The sequence below is a fragment of the Cavia porcellus genome, unplaced genomic scaffold, assembly GCF_034190915.1.
Source record: "Cavia porcellus strain 051 isolate PalLab524CR breed Dunkin Hartley unplaced genomic scaffold, mCavPor4.1 scaffold_8, whole genome shotgun sequence".
NCBI lineage: Eukaryota > Metazoa > Chordata > Mammalia > Rodentia > Caviidae > Cavia > Cavia porcellus.
The window spans coordinates 55,727,144-55,742,860 of NW_026947491.1; the positions used below are offsets into that span (position 1 = coordinate 55,727,144).

Below are 15,717 nucleotides of genomic sequence, written 5' to 3' on the forward strand. Positions count from 1 at the left end.
ACAGCAGACATACAGTCACTTGCTTAGACCCTAAATATTGGCTAGGAAAGCAACACAGAAGCAGACATAAAGGGAAGAGGCAGGTGTGAGAGTGACTGATAAATCATTCTTCCAGCCTTGTTCGATCAGAACAGAAAAGAATCGCCTCCTTAGATCCTGACCCAAAGCTGAGCAAGAGGCAAGAGTCCGACTTTTTGGCATATGTTTAAAAATCTCCCTATTGCTGTCTAGAAGGTGCTAATCTGTGGGAGAGGGAGGGAAATAAAAGAGATGTGTTTGCTGCATGCCACTGACCCCCATCACAGAGATGCAGGCTTGGTCTGTGTGTGCACCCAGTGGGTTGATTCAGTGGGTGGCACTCCCAGGGATACCTGTCAGCCACTTCCAAACAAGCTCAACTAGCAGAAAGCCCTGGCCTGCGACAGGCAACTGAGAAGAGAACAAGGACAGAACACTTCTTCAGTACCTCCTATAACTCCTGTCATGGCCTCTCCTTAGTGGCTGAGACTCTCTGAGGCTCCTCCACAGCATTTCCTCCCTAATCCCTGCAGGCCCAGCGCAGCCAACTCTTCCTAGGGGATTCTACATTCCTGGCCAGTTTCGCATCTGGGTTGGAGTCTGCTCCTGCCAGAACCCTGAGTAGACATGGAGGATAGAGGCTAGGGGAGAAATATAGCATTTTATGCGTACTTCTATTTACTGTGCAAAAGTTTATACTGAAGTCCAAGACATGTTACATTACAAAATGGAAAATCCACGTGAACTTTTAAAATACATGGATCTTCAAAAATATCAATCTTTAAATCCCCAAAGCTGCTGTCTTGGCTGTTCACTCTCCTTTGTTCCCTGGAGTCTTCAGTGGGTGAGACTGGAAAAGGACGCTTTGCTAGGAGGAAGAGATGCACCTTTTGCTTTGTCAATGGAAGTAAAATTGGGGTGAGTTTGTCGACTGACTCAAAGGTATTGATCTTCCAGGATATAGGGACAGTTGCAACAAGATAAACTAGTGACAAGGAAGGGGAGAGAATGGGGGTCAGACTGCAGGAAGGGCCTGAGAACCTAGGAATGCTGACCAGAGGAGCAGAGCCTAGTGGACCGAGAAAAATCCCAAGACAGTAGCCCTGACCAGGAACCTGCTCCTCCTCAGAGGCCGCTGTATCTGGAATCCATTACTTTTGTTGCTTTTAGAATAAAGAGTCTTCAGGAAAAGGATATGATATACAACCCAGCTATTTTATTACTAAAGAAGCAGAGAACTATGTAATACACATCAGCATATCTCTCAAAAGTCTAATTTTAAAATCCCCCACGTTGAAAGTGTAGAAGTCTAAATTATTTTAAATAAAGTTAAAACACAAATTTATCGTAATCTTTGGCAATGCTGTGTAAAGCAAGGGTTAATCATGATCTCTTGGCCAAAGTCCCCTTGAGCTGAACCTGAAAGAGGAGAGACTTCAGCTTCTAAGAACTTGTGCATGAAAGGAGAAATTGCTGGGTTCCTGGGAAGGGACAATACAGTCACCGTGGGGCACCACAGCCAGCTGGGAAGCACTGCCAGGCTCCTCTTCAAACCTCCCCTGCATCCAAAGCTTTTGCCTCCCCCGCTATTCCTCTCACATATTCTGCCTCTGCTATGCTTTCACTGCAAAACGGGTTCTGAAGCCAAAGGACATTCAAATTCTATGGATTTAGAACAACTGCAGGTATACATGGGAACTGCTACTCTGAATAAGAGTACTTTGACCAGACTGCCTGCTCTAAAGTGCATTTTCACTAGGACACAGAAGGCTCATGCAAAATTATTTCTAATTTTTTTATTTTAATGAAAAGGTAAAAATTACCAGAAACCATTAGAAATTAGTAAGAACCAGAGAGCTAATGTGCTTACCTGCTGTCCCCAGCATTTGCCACATACAGCTTCCCCAAAAGGCAAACCACAATGAGGGCTGTGCAGCCGCCAGATATATTATACGAACTCCTCTCTCGTTCTATTTGTAGGTCCTGAAGAAGACAAGAGCGTTAGTTTTGAGTTGTATAGAAACTTATATCAAAAGGCTTTCTTACCCTTACTCAACAGAGTCCTACAAATCTAGACACACTTTGGAAAAGGACAAGAAAATCCACAGCACTGGTTTCTCCTACCACCTAATGAGGATTTCTGAAGAGGACACTGCATAAAACTGCCCTGTAACAGCCTGTCTACAGGCCACAGGCAGCAAACACATACAATCAGATGAAATGAAAATACAATATAAATCACAGTCAATAAATATCCTTGTTTATAGAAAATTTAGTCTTTGTATGACTGCCCGAGTGCCACGTGGAAAATGAATGGAGAATCTAAGGATGCTAAGTACTTGGATGTGATCAACCTTTTAAACTCCAAAGCCTTAAATAAATCATTTCTTTTAGAGCTAAACAGGAGATGTGAAGAACTGTCTTCTATACAGGCAGGAGTTGACCCACGACTTACAGATCAAACATCTATTCTTCGGAACTCTGATCTGCTTTTCCTCCTCCAACAGCCACCAATTCACAATGGTGACACATTTATAATGATAAGAGCCAACACTCCCAGAGCACTTTCTTTGGACTGTGCACTGTGCTAGGCATTTATACAGAACCTCATTTCATCATTATTAACTTCATTGTTTAGATGTGAGTAGATCCCCCATACTTAGAGACTGGATTACAACCTGGTTTTTCTCCTCCAAAGACTGTTGTTCCCTGCCATCTAATGAGGCATCCCCAAGAAAATTTTAAAAAGACCAACACTTATATAGACAGATATTCAACCAAGACAGATGCCTTGGTGAACCTGTGTTAGTGACAGAAGCAATAATTCTGTGTCCTTAGAAGAGTATTTGTTAAAGCAGGAAAATACACTGCACATCAAGCTAAAAGCTATCTATTCTTGTTGGGCAGAGAGAAGAATAGGGTTTGGTAAAAATTATAGGAAGAGGAAGAAATGGCCCTGATTTCTAATGATGTAGTTGGCAGATTCAGGGCTGGGGCACTTTTGTGAGTTTTGGAAACTCTCAAAGTAAGGGCTACTTCCGCGAGTTTCCTCATACAAGGGTGGTAGGTGAGGTCATTTCCAGCAACTCAGTATTTTACTAGAAACTGCTGTGATGCAGGGGCCAGAAACATGAAGACAGACCAACCTTCAGTGGGAAACTACAAACAGAAGATTCCTGACTGAGGATACAGCAGAGGAGTTGGGCAGTACACTAGCTAAAGAGTAAGTACAGGAAACATACAAAGACCAGACCAAGGAGAAACTAACACAGTGGACTGGATAAGGGTAAAGGAGCTGTGGAGCCACGGGGATGACGTCAGTAGGGCGTGGGTAGTTCAAGGGCAAACAAGAAGGAACTTTAATAAGGTGGAAGACAGCAGCATCAGAGGGGTAAGCGAGAGGACAGTGTTCACAGGACTGCGTTACATGTCCTGCTTACTTAAATTCTGTATAAGCTGGCTTTCTTATGGGTTGTTGTATTAGATTAGATGACATGTGTGAGATTTCAAAAGCCATGTAGATTCTTCCTACATCCTGGAAAGCTCAAGACTGACAGCAGTGACTTTTCTTGCTCATTTAGAACCTCAACAGCGCCAAGTAAATTGGGAGTTTCAGAAATGTCCATTAAATGGATAAGCAACACTAAAAAATTCTAGGGCATCCTAACTATCTCACTACAACTTTATTTCTGCTTTCATTTGAGAAATGATGATAAATGAAATGCTTATTATCCAAATGCTCACCAAGATAATAATTAAAAAAGAATCTTTAATTAAATGCAATCAATGAACAAGAATGAATGAATGAATTATTGGATCCTATCACAAAGATGCTGGAGGCTGGGAAGTGACGGGAAAGAGGCATATGGATATTAGGTAGGAAGGATTCTTTCCAAAAACTAAAAGAGAAAAGAAAAAAAGTCAAGATTCCTTTTTTGGGGGGGGGGTACTAGGGATCGAACTCACGATCTCATGCTTGCCAGGCAAGCACTTATGCCATGAGCTAAATCCTCGGCCCAAGACACAATATTTTTGTGTGTAAGGTTTAAAATATGCAAACAAAACCAACAACTCCATTACAGGTATGTCTGCTAAATTTTTAAAAAATTAAATAACTCATAAAGCTGTGTACTTTTCATGTATAATCAATATGTAAAATGGTATAACCAAGTCCACATTCAAAATTACTATTTTTAATGGATGAGAAGGAACTTCCCTCGCTAAAAAATTATCCCTTCACAGCTAGAATCAATATTTGTTTGAAGAGCTCTAAAATTTAAATGAAAAACAATTCTTATTAAAAATTCTTTGAGTACTCAACTGCTTGTATGCTGTATATGGATTGGAATGCGAATGATGTTTGTAGGGCTTAAGAGAATTATTAGTGCAATCCAAAAGGGGAACATTCCGACAGCATACAGAGTCCATGTAAAAATGCTGTTCGCGGCAAAGAATTCCCCTGGGGCTCAGGCAAACATTTATTCTGCATTGTAGGTTATGACATTATTCATCATGGTTTCTATTCATCATGGTTTCTAACACAAGAAAATCTAATTTTAGAAGTATTTAGTCATCAGGGAAAACATCAAGGTAGAATGTGGAACACCAAGATATTCTGCTAGTTCATATTTGCCTTTAATGTTAGTAAGAATGTTCCAGTCAGTTTACTCAGCTAATCCCTTACAATTATATTTAACAGTGTGGTTCAATTGTTTTTTCAAGTTGATTTCATTATTGCTTTCATCGTTTTCTACATTTCCCCTGTAGTTTCCTCTGAGTAAGAAGTGCTAAATTTGGCAGCATTTTCTCATAAAAAGTGAACTAAAGTGTAACTATTTTTTATTCAAGAAACTTGGTTAATATGTACATGCCTCACTGTCTCTCACATTTGTGAGGGAATACACATATGTGTACACACATGTACCTATTAATTAATAAGCACGGTCTCTTCAATCATGGTGCAATCACAGCAATTTGAAAGATGCATTTCTGCAGATTTCATCCCCTGAAGGATTCACTGACATTAAAACACACTCTTCTATTTCTTATAAAACTGTGTGCAACTAGAACAGATTCTAAAAATAATTGCCTCCCTCCTCTCCTCCCTGGAAGCCAAAATAGCACATTTATTTTTTCCTACATACACCACCTACTCCTCTTTAAATGATGTTTCACGAAATCTTAGAACTGAAAGGAACATTAAAAGAACCATCTGGGTGGTTCTTTTACTATCAGATTAAACATAATAAATGAAGTCAATAAAGATGTATTTACCATTGAATTTACTGCCTCTTACTCTTAAGCCCTCAATCTCTCAAATTAGCTTAAGTTTTTTACACTTTAGGTAAAAAATAAAAATGCACACGTATTTTTTTTAAAAAACCTTGAGTTTTGTGTCTTTTTTTCACAAATCAGTGAAATCATGAGAAAAACTGCCTACTGCTTTTGCTAAGCACTAACTTATTTGGACCATTTCCCTGTTTTAGCTGCCAATGAACTCCAAGACATAAGTCTAAAATAACTTACTAGCAAAACACATCCACATAGTATCACTGCTTTCAAGGTTTAAAGAATCACTTGGATGCAAAGGATTCAATTAACATGATGAATAATCTATCTGCTCAATCAAGGGTCCTGATACATCTCATGGAAACTTTCTACTCATTAGTAGATCTGAGTTATTATATTTTGTACTGTGCCTGCTTAAATATTACATGTAAGCTACTCTTAACTCTAAATCAAAGAATAGATCCAATTTGTAAGATTTGAGATTTTTTTTTTTTTTGGTTCTCTTTTGTTGCAAGAAAAGAATGAAAGCAGAGAAGGAAAAGAGATATGTGTGACATGAGATCTACTCAACTGGAAAGAATTGCAAGGAAAAAAATTATATTGCCTAAAATGGTTGTAATTCGGTCTGAACATCTCAGAGATGATGCAACTCCAGGGTCAGTCTTTGCTCCTTATGAATTTTTAGGTTGCAAAAGGAAAGCAACAGCAGTCAGCAAAAGAATGCAACTGCTGTGTAGTTTCCATAGGACCTGGCAACTCCCCACAGCCAGGTTAAAATACAATTCTGAATACATTGCTAATAGTATCAGTCACAAGTAATAAGATTCTACATGGTTTTAGTATCCAGGTCCCATCCTGGTTTATTCTGAGAACAAGGTCATCTGCCAGCCAGGCAATGAGGAAAGAGGGGGAAAAAATAAAAAATGAAACGAAACAAACAAAACAAAACAACTCCCCCCACCACACACACACAAATCCCCAACACAAAACCACACAATCAGTACTGCCCTGCACTGCCACCTGCTGGCTGCTATGAAAGGCACGCTCATGTCTTGGTGAAGGAACTTTCAGTTCTAACAAAACACAAAAAACAATACTAGCTTAAATAAAGGCAGAGATTCAACTTCACAATTTATCATTAACATGCTAGAATTTCTTAAGATCAGGATTTATAAACTGCAAATAAGCTTTGCTTTTATTCTCTCCCTTTTTATCGCATTGTCACTATTTGGTTTTTAACAACAAAGCCAAGCTGCTTGGTCCTTCCAACTGCTTACTGAGTGACAGGAAGATGTACAGGAAATTTACAAGTTAGAATACTGCCATTTTCTCCATTTCTAATGACCAGACTTCTAGAAGATTCTCCCACGGTATGAAATCTACACTCATACTGAAAAAGAAATAGGACAGAATTATATCTTCCTGGCCATATCCAGAGCTCAAGCCCAGCGGGTGATAGACTAAATAGCTAACCACTGCTGATTTGGTTCTTATTCGTAGGAAGGCAAAGGCCTCGGTCATGACCCTGGCCCTGGAACCGACTTCCTCTTTGAATCAGAAATACTGTCTATTTAACCACTGGTCTGGGAAGCTGGGGAAACGGAGTTTTAAAACCAGAGGGATTTAGCTTGTTCATATTGGTTGTCCTGGGCCAAGGAGTAACCTAAATATAACAGGTGACAAAACTTGGCTGCTTAGCTAGCCACGGTTACAAAGCATCATAGAAAAGTGGAGGAGAAGTAAGTGAAAACATTCCAGAGATGTTTGTTCTTTAGGAGGCCACATGTATTTTGCACAGTGGAAACACGAAGAATTGGCTACAGAGCCTTCTCTCTAGAAGGCAGGATCCAGCAAGACACAGACAGGGAGTGGTGGGGCAAACCTACCTTTGACAGTGTTCACAGTACATATTAAAGGACAGTGGCCAGGGGTCACCTGCCCCACAAGTCCCACACTGCAGCAGGCAACCCAGGGGTCAAACATGAAAAGCAATGCTTTCAAAGAAGTTCACAGCATTTGATGAAACTGCTAGGATTTCCTCTTGTACAAAGCAGTTTTTCTCTGTTCTGTGAGTCTGTGTTTTGTAAATAGTATCTACTGTTTCCTAGAAATAGTAACTACTTAATCTGGCTTGGTGTTTCTGAACATCTTTAACAGATGGTCTCTTTCGGACTACCAGTAAATCAACATTGTGTGACATCCTTCAATGTCATTTTAAAACTCCAAAACAAATGAGATATGGCATACCTCTATGGTCCTATCATGCATAACTAGAAAAGGCCCCAGAGAGGTCTTACCCTGTACTTTTATCCCCTGTGATTGCTAAAAAAAAATGCTGATTATAGAATGTAAGCTTAATAAATGCTAGTGACTGAGAAAAGCATTATATTGAGACAGAGCCAGACACAGAGAGAGAGAGAGAGAGAGAGAGAGAGAGAGAGAGAGAGAGAGAGACAGAGAGAGACAGAGAGAGACAGAGAGAGAGAGACAGAGACAGACAGAGAGAGAGAGAGAGAGAGAGAGAGAGAGAGAGAGAATTCCACATTATTGAACTATGATAAATAAAGCAAGATCCCAGAGAAGGGGAAGCTTAATCTTTAGGCATGTGATAAATATTCTGAGTTACTCTGTATCTCAAAGTATTTTTAGGCTATGAGGTAAAATAAATCTCTTTTCCTTTAAGTCAGATATTGTCTCCCACAGATGAAAAATTGACTAAGCAGGGTATTTAGGGGAATTTTAAAGTATCCTGAGCTCTGTATCTCAGGAGTGGCAGCTGTGGGGAGAGCATCAATAATAAGTTATAGGCTTAGGTACTGGCCTTGAGGAGCTGGAAGAGAGAGAAAGCAAGGTTGAAATGCTTACACGGAAATCTGAGTTGACAGGGAATTTTCCTAGTATAGGAGATCACACTGGCACACCACCCTGCACTAGTAAAGAGCACCTCCAGATAGGAAAGCTTGAAAGTGGCTGGCTATTGTGGGATGAGACAGTTTGGGAGTGGCCTGGAAATTCCAAAGCTGCTCCCTTCCAGAGAGGAGCAGATGAGATCAACAAGCTAAGAACACTGGACACAGGCTGGGCATTTAAAAAAAAATCCAAGCTTTGCTTTGAGTTAGTGACTCTTAACAAACTAATACTGAGAGGAGGAAAAAAATACTTCACACAAGCTGACAATGACTTTTTAGGCTATCATTTTGAGACCACTTGGGATAAGTTCTGTGTTATCAGTTCTAAACCTGAGCAACTAACTGCATGATTAGTCAGGAAAGATTCCTATGAATTAGAGCTTCTTCAGAAGTCCCTAATGAAGCAAAGAAAGATAAGAGTACCTTTTTGTGATTATGGTAAACATCAGACATCATCAAACAGGGACACTTTTGAGTGTAAAAAGGGGTTACCATTAATAATTATCGTGGGACAACAGGCTGAGACCACAGCAAAGCATGAGACATGGGAACCCCATCCAGTATCATGAGAACCAGAGACCCGCTCCCGCTCCTCACATAATAAGGCCAACCACATGGTGTGAAGGTCCAGGGAAGCTGCAGGCATCCTGAAGGAAGCAGGGTGACCCGGAAGCCAGGGCTGGGATGATGCACTCAAAAGTAATAAAAGCAGAGAAGAGATGTACTTAAAACTAAAAGTTCACGTAGGTCGGCTTTCCTAATCTAAAAGACCAAAATCTGAAATTTTTTTGAGCAATGACATGATACCACAAATGGATAATTCAACACCATGAAACTCTTGTTACATGTATAGTTATTAAAAATAACATATAAAATTATTTTCAGGCTATTTATGTAAAGTATTTATGAAACAAATTTCATGCTCAGACTTAGGGCCAGTTATGGTTTAGATTCACCCAAAGCTCACACTCTCAAGGCAGGGTTTTTGGAAGCTGACTGGATTGTGGTGATGCTATGCTTATCAGCAGATACGGGAACCCGGCAGGGTTTATCTCCCGCCCTGGCTTCTCCCTGCACTCTCTACCTCCTCGATGCCATGATGCGTACAGCTGTGCCCCATTATGCCCCGTTGCCATGCTGTTTCTCCCCTGTAGTCAGCCAACCATGCGTGGACCAAGAACCCTCAAACTGTGAGGGAAAATAAATCTCTCTTCCTTAAAGTCCTAAGTGCCAGGTATTTTCTCCCACAGATGAAAAAGTGACTAAGATGGGGCCCATCCCTAAGAATACTCTCTATGCATGTGCAAATCTTCCCAAACCTGGAAAAAAAAAAAAAAACAAACAAACAACAGAGATCCTTCTTATTCTAAGCATTTCAGATAGAGACCATCCAGCATGTAACACGCTATGCTGGAACAGGGGTTCCATGTGGTCTGCCCATTCATCTTGAATCATTCTTATGCTTCATCTGTCTTCTAACCATGTCAAATGCCAGCTTGTTGCTTTAGCCTATCTGGGTTCTGTATTTGGTGTGGCTCTTCACACCAAAAGCTCAGAGCATTGTCTCAGGACCTGTATTCTACCCCACACCATCACTTCCCTTTGTCTTTCTTCTAGATTCTTGTTTCACCCTGTCTTTCCCTCTCAAGGATTTTGCCACTAATATTTTACCTATTAAATACATGTTTTTTTGCTCTACTTCCATTCAGGTCTCCACATACTTGGTTTTCCACAAACTTTTTTTTTTTTTTTTTGAGACAGGGTCCCATTACGTAGTATGAGCTGGCCTTGAACTCTCAGCAGTCCTCCTGCTTCAGCCTCCTGAGCACTGAGATTATAGTTGTGCACCACTACACTTGACTCACAAACATTTATTGGTTGAATGAATTAAAAGTGAAGTTGGGTGTGGTGGCACATGCCTGTAATGTCTGCACTCAGGGGGTTGAGGAGTAGGATTGCTGCAAGTTTGAGGCCAGCCTGAACTACATACTAGGACCCTGTCTCAAAAACCCAAACAAACAAATGGAAAAAAAGTAGACCAATCAATTTGTGTATGTGTAATTCAAGCAGTGAAGTGCCTAAGGCTGAAGAAAACTAATACACACGCATGAGGCTCTTGCTTAGTTATTTTTTTGAATGAAGCTCTGAATACAATTGTTGCTAGTAACCCTAAGCCATTAATGAATAGGACTGCCTGAGACCTTTGTGCAGGGAACCAGAGTCGATGTGACATTGGCCCCTAGTGGACAAAACTGAGAATACAGCCATTCCCAGCAAAAGATGTCCCACCGTCCTAGCAATTATAAAGGAATGAAAATTCCAAAATTTTCTTCATGTTTTCACTCTTCTGGAAACTGACCTTTTCTTCCATAACAGGGAGAGCCCATCATCAAATGTTTGCCTCAGTTAAATACTTAGCATTGTGTTCATCAATGTCTGGAAACACATCAGAATACAGATGAAAGCCAGTGTGTAAAATTTTACACCAAGCCTGAGGAGTTAGGTTTCCTATCTTAATTAGTTTTAAAAATAAGTATCTTTTTTTAGCGTCTTGGGTTTTTTCTGAGGGACTGCAGAACTGCAGGCTACTGGACACCTGAGATAGAGGTGTAAGCTTTGGGGCAGGGCGGCACGGGCTGCTCTGCAGAGCGGTGGCACATCCTACTGAGGCAATCAGAGCGCAGGGAAGGATGCAGAACTACCTCAACGGACCCCTTCAGTTCTCAGTGCGCAAACAAATCCACGTGTTCAGGTACAACAGAAGACCCTTGAATAGTGGCCCCTGGCCTCTACTCTCCAGTCCCATCTTTCCCACGGTGTGAATCGCATCACCAACCAACATAAAATAGCTCTTCTTAGATCAGTTTGGTACAGGACGAAACTTTTGAACACTTCACCGAACGCTGCTTCCCTAACACCTAGACTTCAGACGTGTGCAAAACAGATGGCACCCACGCTCCACTTCAATTAATTCGGACCGTACCAGCTGGCACCAGTATGTGTTTGATGAAAAGGGAGCAATAAGGCACCCGATTCATAAGCCAGGCCGTCATGCACTAGCCCTTGCTTTCATCCTCTTTTTAATTTCTGGCAGCGCTCGTGCCAGGTGCTCGTATCTCCGTGCCAACTTTTTTTTTTAACGATATGGAAGTCCTGTTACAAAGGTGAGGCACGGGGAGGGGGAAACAGGGCAGGGACATGGCCCAGCAGGCAAGGCTTTGGGTAAGGGAATGTGCACCCCCGGGGTCCCGAGCCCGCAGCGGCACCTACCATCTCCTTGAAGGCGCTCTCCAGGGCCCCGATGACCAGGCCCTCATGCGGGATCTTCTTCTCGGTGAAGAAGCGCGTGGGTGGGGTGCTGGGCGAGCCCGGGGCGCCCACCCCGCCGCGCAGGGAGGCTGCGCGGGTCAGTGTCCGGCTGTTGGCGGGCGTGTTCTCCGGCTCCTCGCCCAGGCAGGTGGGCGGCAGGACGGCGGAGTTCTTCAGGATCTCCACGATGTCCTGCAGCTGCTCCGTGACGTGGTGCTGCAGCAGGCGCGAGGCCACCACGGCAGCCCCGGACCCCGCATGACCATCAAACAGCGACCAGTAATGGCAGGCGACCCCCTCGGATTCCTGGTGGGAGAGGGAGACAGAGAGGAGTGAGGGCCTGGCAGGCTCTGCCCAGGGCTTCGCTGACCCCCTGAGGCTTGCACTGCCCGGCGCTTGCACTCAGGTTTTCTGTTTTCATACTGGGAATTGTGGGATTAAACATTGCAAATTAGTTTGCTGCTGCTATCATTAACATTAGTTGTTCATCCGAGGGAAGAAGTGGTTCCTGCTTGTACCCCTACGAGAGAAGACGAAGTATTATATACTGGTTACTACTTGGAAGGCAAATTCTACTCTAATCTGCTGTGTGGTTTGTGATAAAACACCCTAAACACACTGGCGCCTGTACAAGCCCAGATTTAGCATCTAATTTTTATACCTGTTCTGCTTTAACCTCAGTCTAGGTCTGGCTTGGAAACTTTATAAATGTTAGACCCCTGCTGTAAATAGTAAGTAGCCCATTGACCCTCCACCCAGACCCTTACACTCTCAGATAACTGTCCCATCTTCCTTAGTCTATAATCTAGATTCTTAGAACGTGTTTTCCTCTAGACATAGGCTGGTGGAATCCTCACAAGATGCAGCGAGTTCAAATCTTCTGTCTGTATCTCTTTCTTCCCTGGTTCTCCAGCTGAGGTCACCAGCATCTTTCTTTTCCTTATCCCTAATCTATGTGCTACCTATGTTTCTTTCTCTACCGTGGATTCAGTATCTGCCAATGGAAGACTTCAAGATGAGCACTTTTAGAAACCATGTTTAAATCACACATGGAGAAGATCTTAGCCATAGGGGAAAAAATGAGCTCAACTATGACATCAGTGAAAGAACAGTGTGCCTAGAAATAAGCCCACCATGTAGATGGTGGGCCATTCTTCGCTAGAAGTGTCAAGAATATCCATCGAGGAGAGGAAAGTCTGTTCAATAAATGGTGTCCAGATAGCTGGATATCTGTATGATGTGTGACTGAAAAATATGGTGGTGTTTATATTTAAAATTACAGTATAAGACACATTGCCATTAATCCCCTCAAAATGTTTCCTATCACTTCTTGTACACCGAGCCTATTTTGTTTTTTTGTCACTTTGTGATATGGTCACTATGCAATTCAGGCTGGCCTTGAATTAACTTTGTAGCTCAGGTTAGCCTCAAATTTGAAGTGATCCTCCTGCCTCAGCCTGCTGAGTGCTGGGATTGCAGGCGTGCGGCGTCACACTGGTTTAGCCCATCATGCTCATCATTTCTGGAAGCAGTTGTTTTCTGCGAATGTCATTAATTTGCTGTTATCGCTGCCTCAGTGTCCTGAATCAATTTAAAATGTTTACTTTTCCTGGTCAGTTTGACTTTTGGAGGAGCCAGAAGTCACACAGTACCACAAGATTCGATGGATGAGGACACAACATAATGTGTTATGAACCTGTCTTAGATTCCTGAATGGCACACGGCAGCTACATGCACCATATTTTTGATCAGACATTATGAAAAGTCACACAAAGAGACTTTCAGAATTGCTTCATAAAGTGCCCAGAGTGATAAGTGCTGGAAGAGTGGGGGTAATATTTTGAGGGGGAATTAATGGCAGTGTGTTTTTGCTGTAATAAATTTTCTGAAGTTAAACTTTCACCTTATATTTTGATCATATCACATATGCAAAAGAATGAAATTGGACCCTTACATCAGGTATAAAACTAACTCAAAATAGACCTAAGATTTAAAGGACTTGAAGTCATAAAATTCTTAGAAGAAAACATTGGTCTTGGAATTGACATTGGTCTTGGGATGATTTTTTTTCTTACTATAATGCCAAACAAACAAAGAAATAAAGCAAAATAAGAACAACTGGTACCATATCAAGTCAAAAATCTTTTGCTTTCAATAAAGTAAGAAGGTAACCAAGGGAATGGCGAGAAAACATTTGTACAGCGTATGTCTGGTAAGAGGTGAAGGACTGAACAGACATTTTTGCAAAGCAGGCACACCAGCGGGCAGCAGGAGTATGAGGAGATGTTCAGCACCAGCATCTCCCAGGAAGAACTGCCAGAGAGCTGAGAGCTACAGGGACCCTGCCGGTCACATAAAGAACACCTATGGAAAGCCCAGAACCAACATTATTATACTCCACGGCGGAATGATCAATGTTTTCCCCAACAGAGGGCAAAAAGCAAAATATATGCTCCTACTCCATCCATTTAAAATTGTGCTGGAGATCCTAAGTGAACAAGAGAAAGAAAAAGCTTCCATAGTGTAAATAAAAATAAAATTGTGTTTATTCTGGATTTGAGTAGAGAATGCCTTGGTGTCATTTTATTTGTGTTTTGTGTGTTCAGAGTTTCTCATTTTAGAGTTTATAAGTATTCCATTAAATTTAGAGAACTTGAAGCAATTCTCTTTTCTCCCCCTCTTTGGTCCTGGAGATTGAACCCGGGGCACACTGCATGCTAGATGAATCCTTTACCACTGAGCTAGATATACCAAGTCCCTCAATCTTTCTTTTTTTTTTTAAATATATTTTTTCTCTTCCAAAGAATCTAAAAGCACTTGTGTTTCTCCTTGCAAAATTTCCCATGCTTGCTTAGTATGATTTCATCTTCTAAATTGATTTTTAATATTTCATTTTAGAAAATTTCTATTGCTATGTATTAAAGTCCATTAACATTTTCTTAATCTCTTACTGTTTATAAATGAGCAATAGTTCTGAATAGATATTTCTCAAAAAATACATTCAGATAGCTCATAGATGTATGAGAAACTACTCAACATCACTAATCATCAGGGAAATGCAAATCAAAGTCATAATGAGGTAAGGCTTTACAATGTCAGGAGGGCTGGTATAAAAAACAACATAAATGCTGGTAAGGACATGGAGAAAAGGAAACTCATGAGCATTTGCGATAGGAATATGAACTGGACAGCCATTATGGAAAACAGAATGTAAGTTCCTTAGAAAATTAAAAGTGGAATTACTGTCTCCAAAAATCTCACACCTAGGAATATATCTAAAGGAAGTAAAATCAGTATCGCACAGAAATATTTGCACTTGCATGTTCATTGCTGCCTGACTCACAATAGCCAACATACAGAACTAACCTAAACGTTCACTGACAGATAAATGGGCAGAGAAAATTTGATATCTGTATCTATATATCTGTAACATGTATCTGTACACACACATAATGAAATACTATTCCTCCATAAAAAGAAGCAAATTTTACCAGGTGCAATAATGCAAATAAAGTTGGAGGATGTTATGCTAAGTGAAATAAGGTGGCCACAGAAGGACAATTACTGCATGATCATAACTGTATGTAAATGCTAAAACGTCAAACTCATGGCAGTGGAAAGAATGGTAGTTGCAAGGCATTGGTAGATAAGAGAAATGAGGAGTCAAAGGGTACAAATGTTCAGTTATAATATGAGTAAGTTCTGGGGATCTAATACACAGAATGATGACTCTAGAACAGTACTGTGTTGTATACAGGACTTGAAAATTCCTACATATAACTGTGTGAGGTGTCATACGTATAAGGAACTCATAACAATCATTTCACACTGCGAATGTTTGCCAAATTATCATATAGCACACCCTAAATACATAATTTTTTAAAAATTTTATCAATAGGAGCTGGAGGTTTAGCTCAGTGGCATAAGCGCCTGCCTTGGAAGCAGTCATGAGTTAAATCCCCAGTACCGATAAAAAGGAAAAAGATAAAAAAAAAATTTATCAATAAAGCTGAAGGACAATTAGATGTGAAAAAATTATGATGTAACTAGAGGGGTAGGATATTAAATATTAAGATTAAACAAACATTTGGAATCTTTGTATTTAGAAAACCAATAAAGATAGAGGTAAGGTGCAGGTAACATCCATTTCTGACTAGTAGTTCTATGCATTCCATAGTAATGAATAACTTAA

General features: G+C 40.9%; 1 protein-coding gene across 4 annotated transcripts in view; it reads right to left on the reverse strand.

Annotated features, from left to right (window-relative positions):
• Ppm1h (protein phosphatase, Mg2+/Mn2+ dependent 1H) overlaps positions 1 to 15,717 on the reverse strand; it is a 293,414-nt gene that overhangs the window by 146,255 nt on the left and 131,442 nt on the right. For all 4 annotated transcript variants that reach the window (XM_003476117.4, XM_063254198.1, XM_063254197.1 and 1 more), the window contains exons 3-4: positions 11,487 to 11,831; positions 1,889 to 2,001 (exon numbers count right to left, since the gene is read on the reverse strand). In XM_003476117.4, coding sequence (XP_003476165.1) covers positions 1,889 to 2,001; positions 11,487 to 11,831 — 458 coding nt within the window. The remainder of the gene's footprint in view (positions 1 to 1,888; positions 2,002 to 11,486; positions 11,832 to 15,717) is intronic.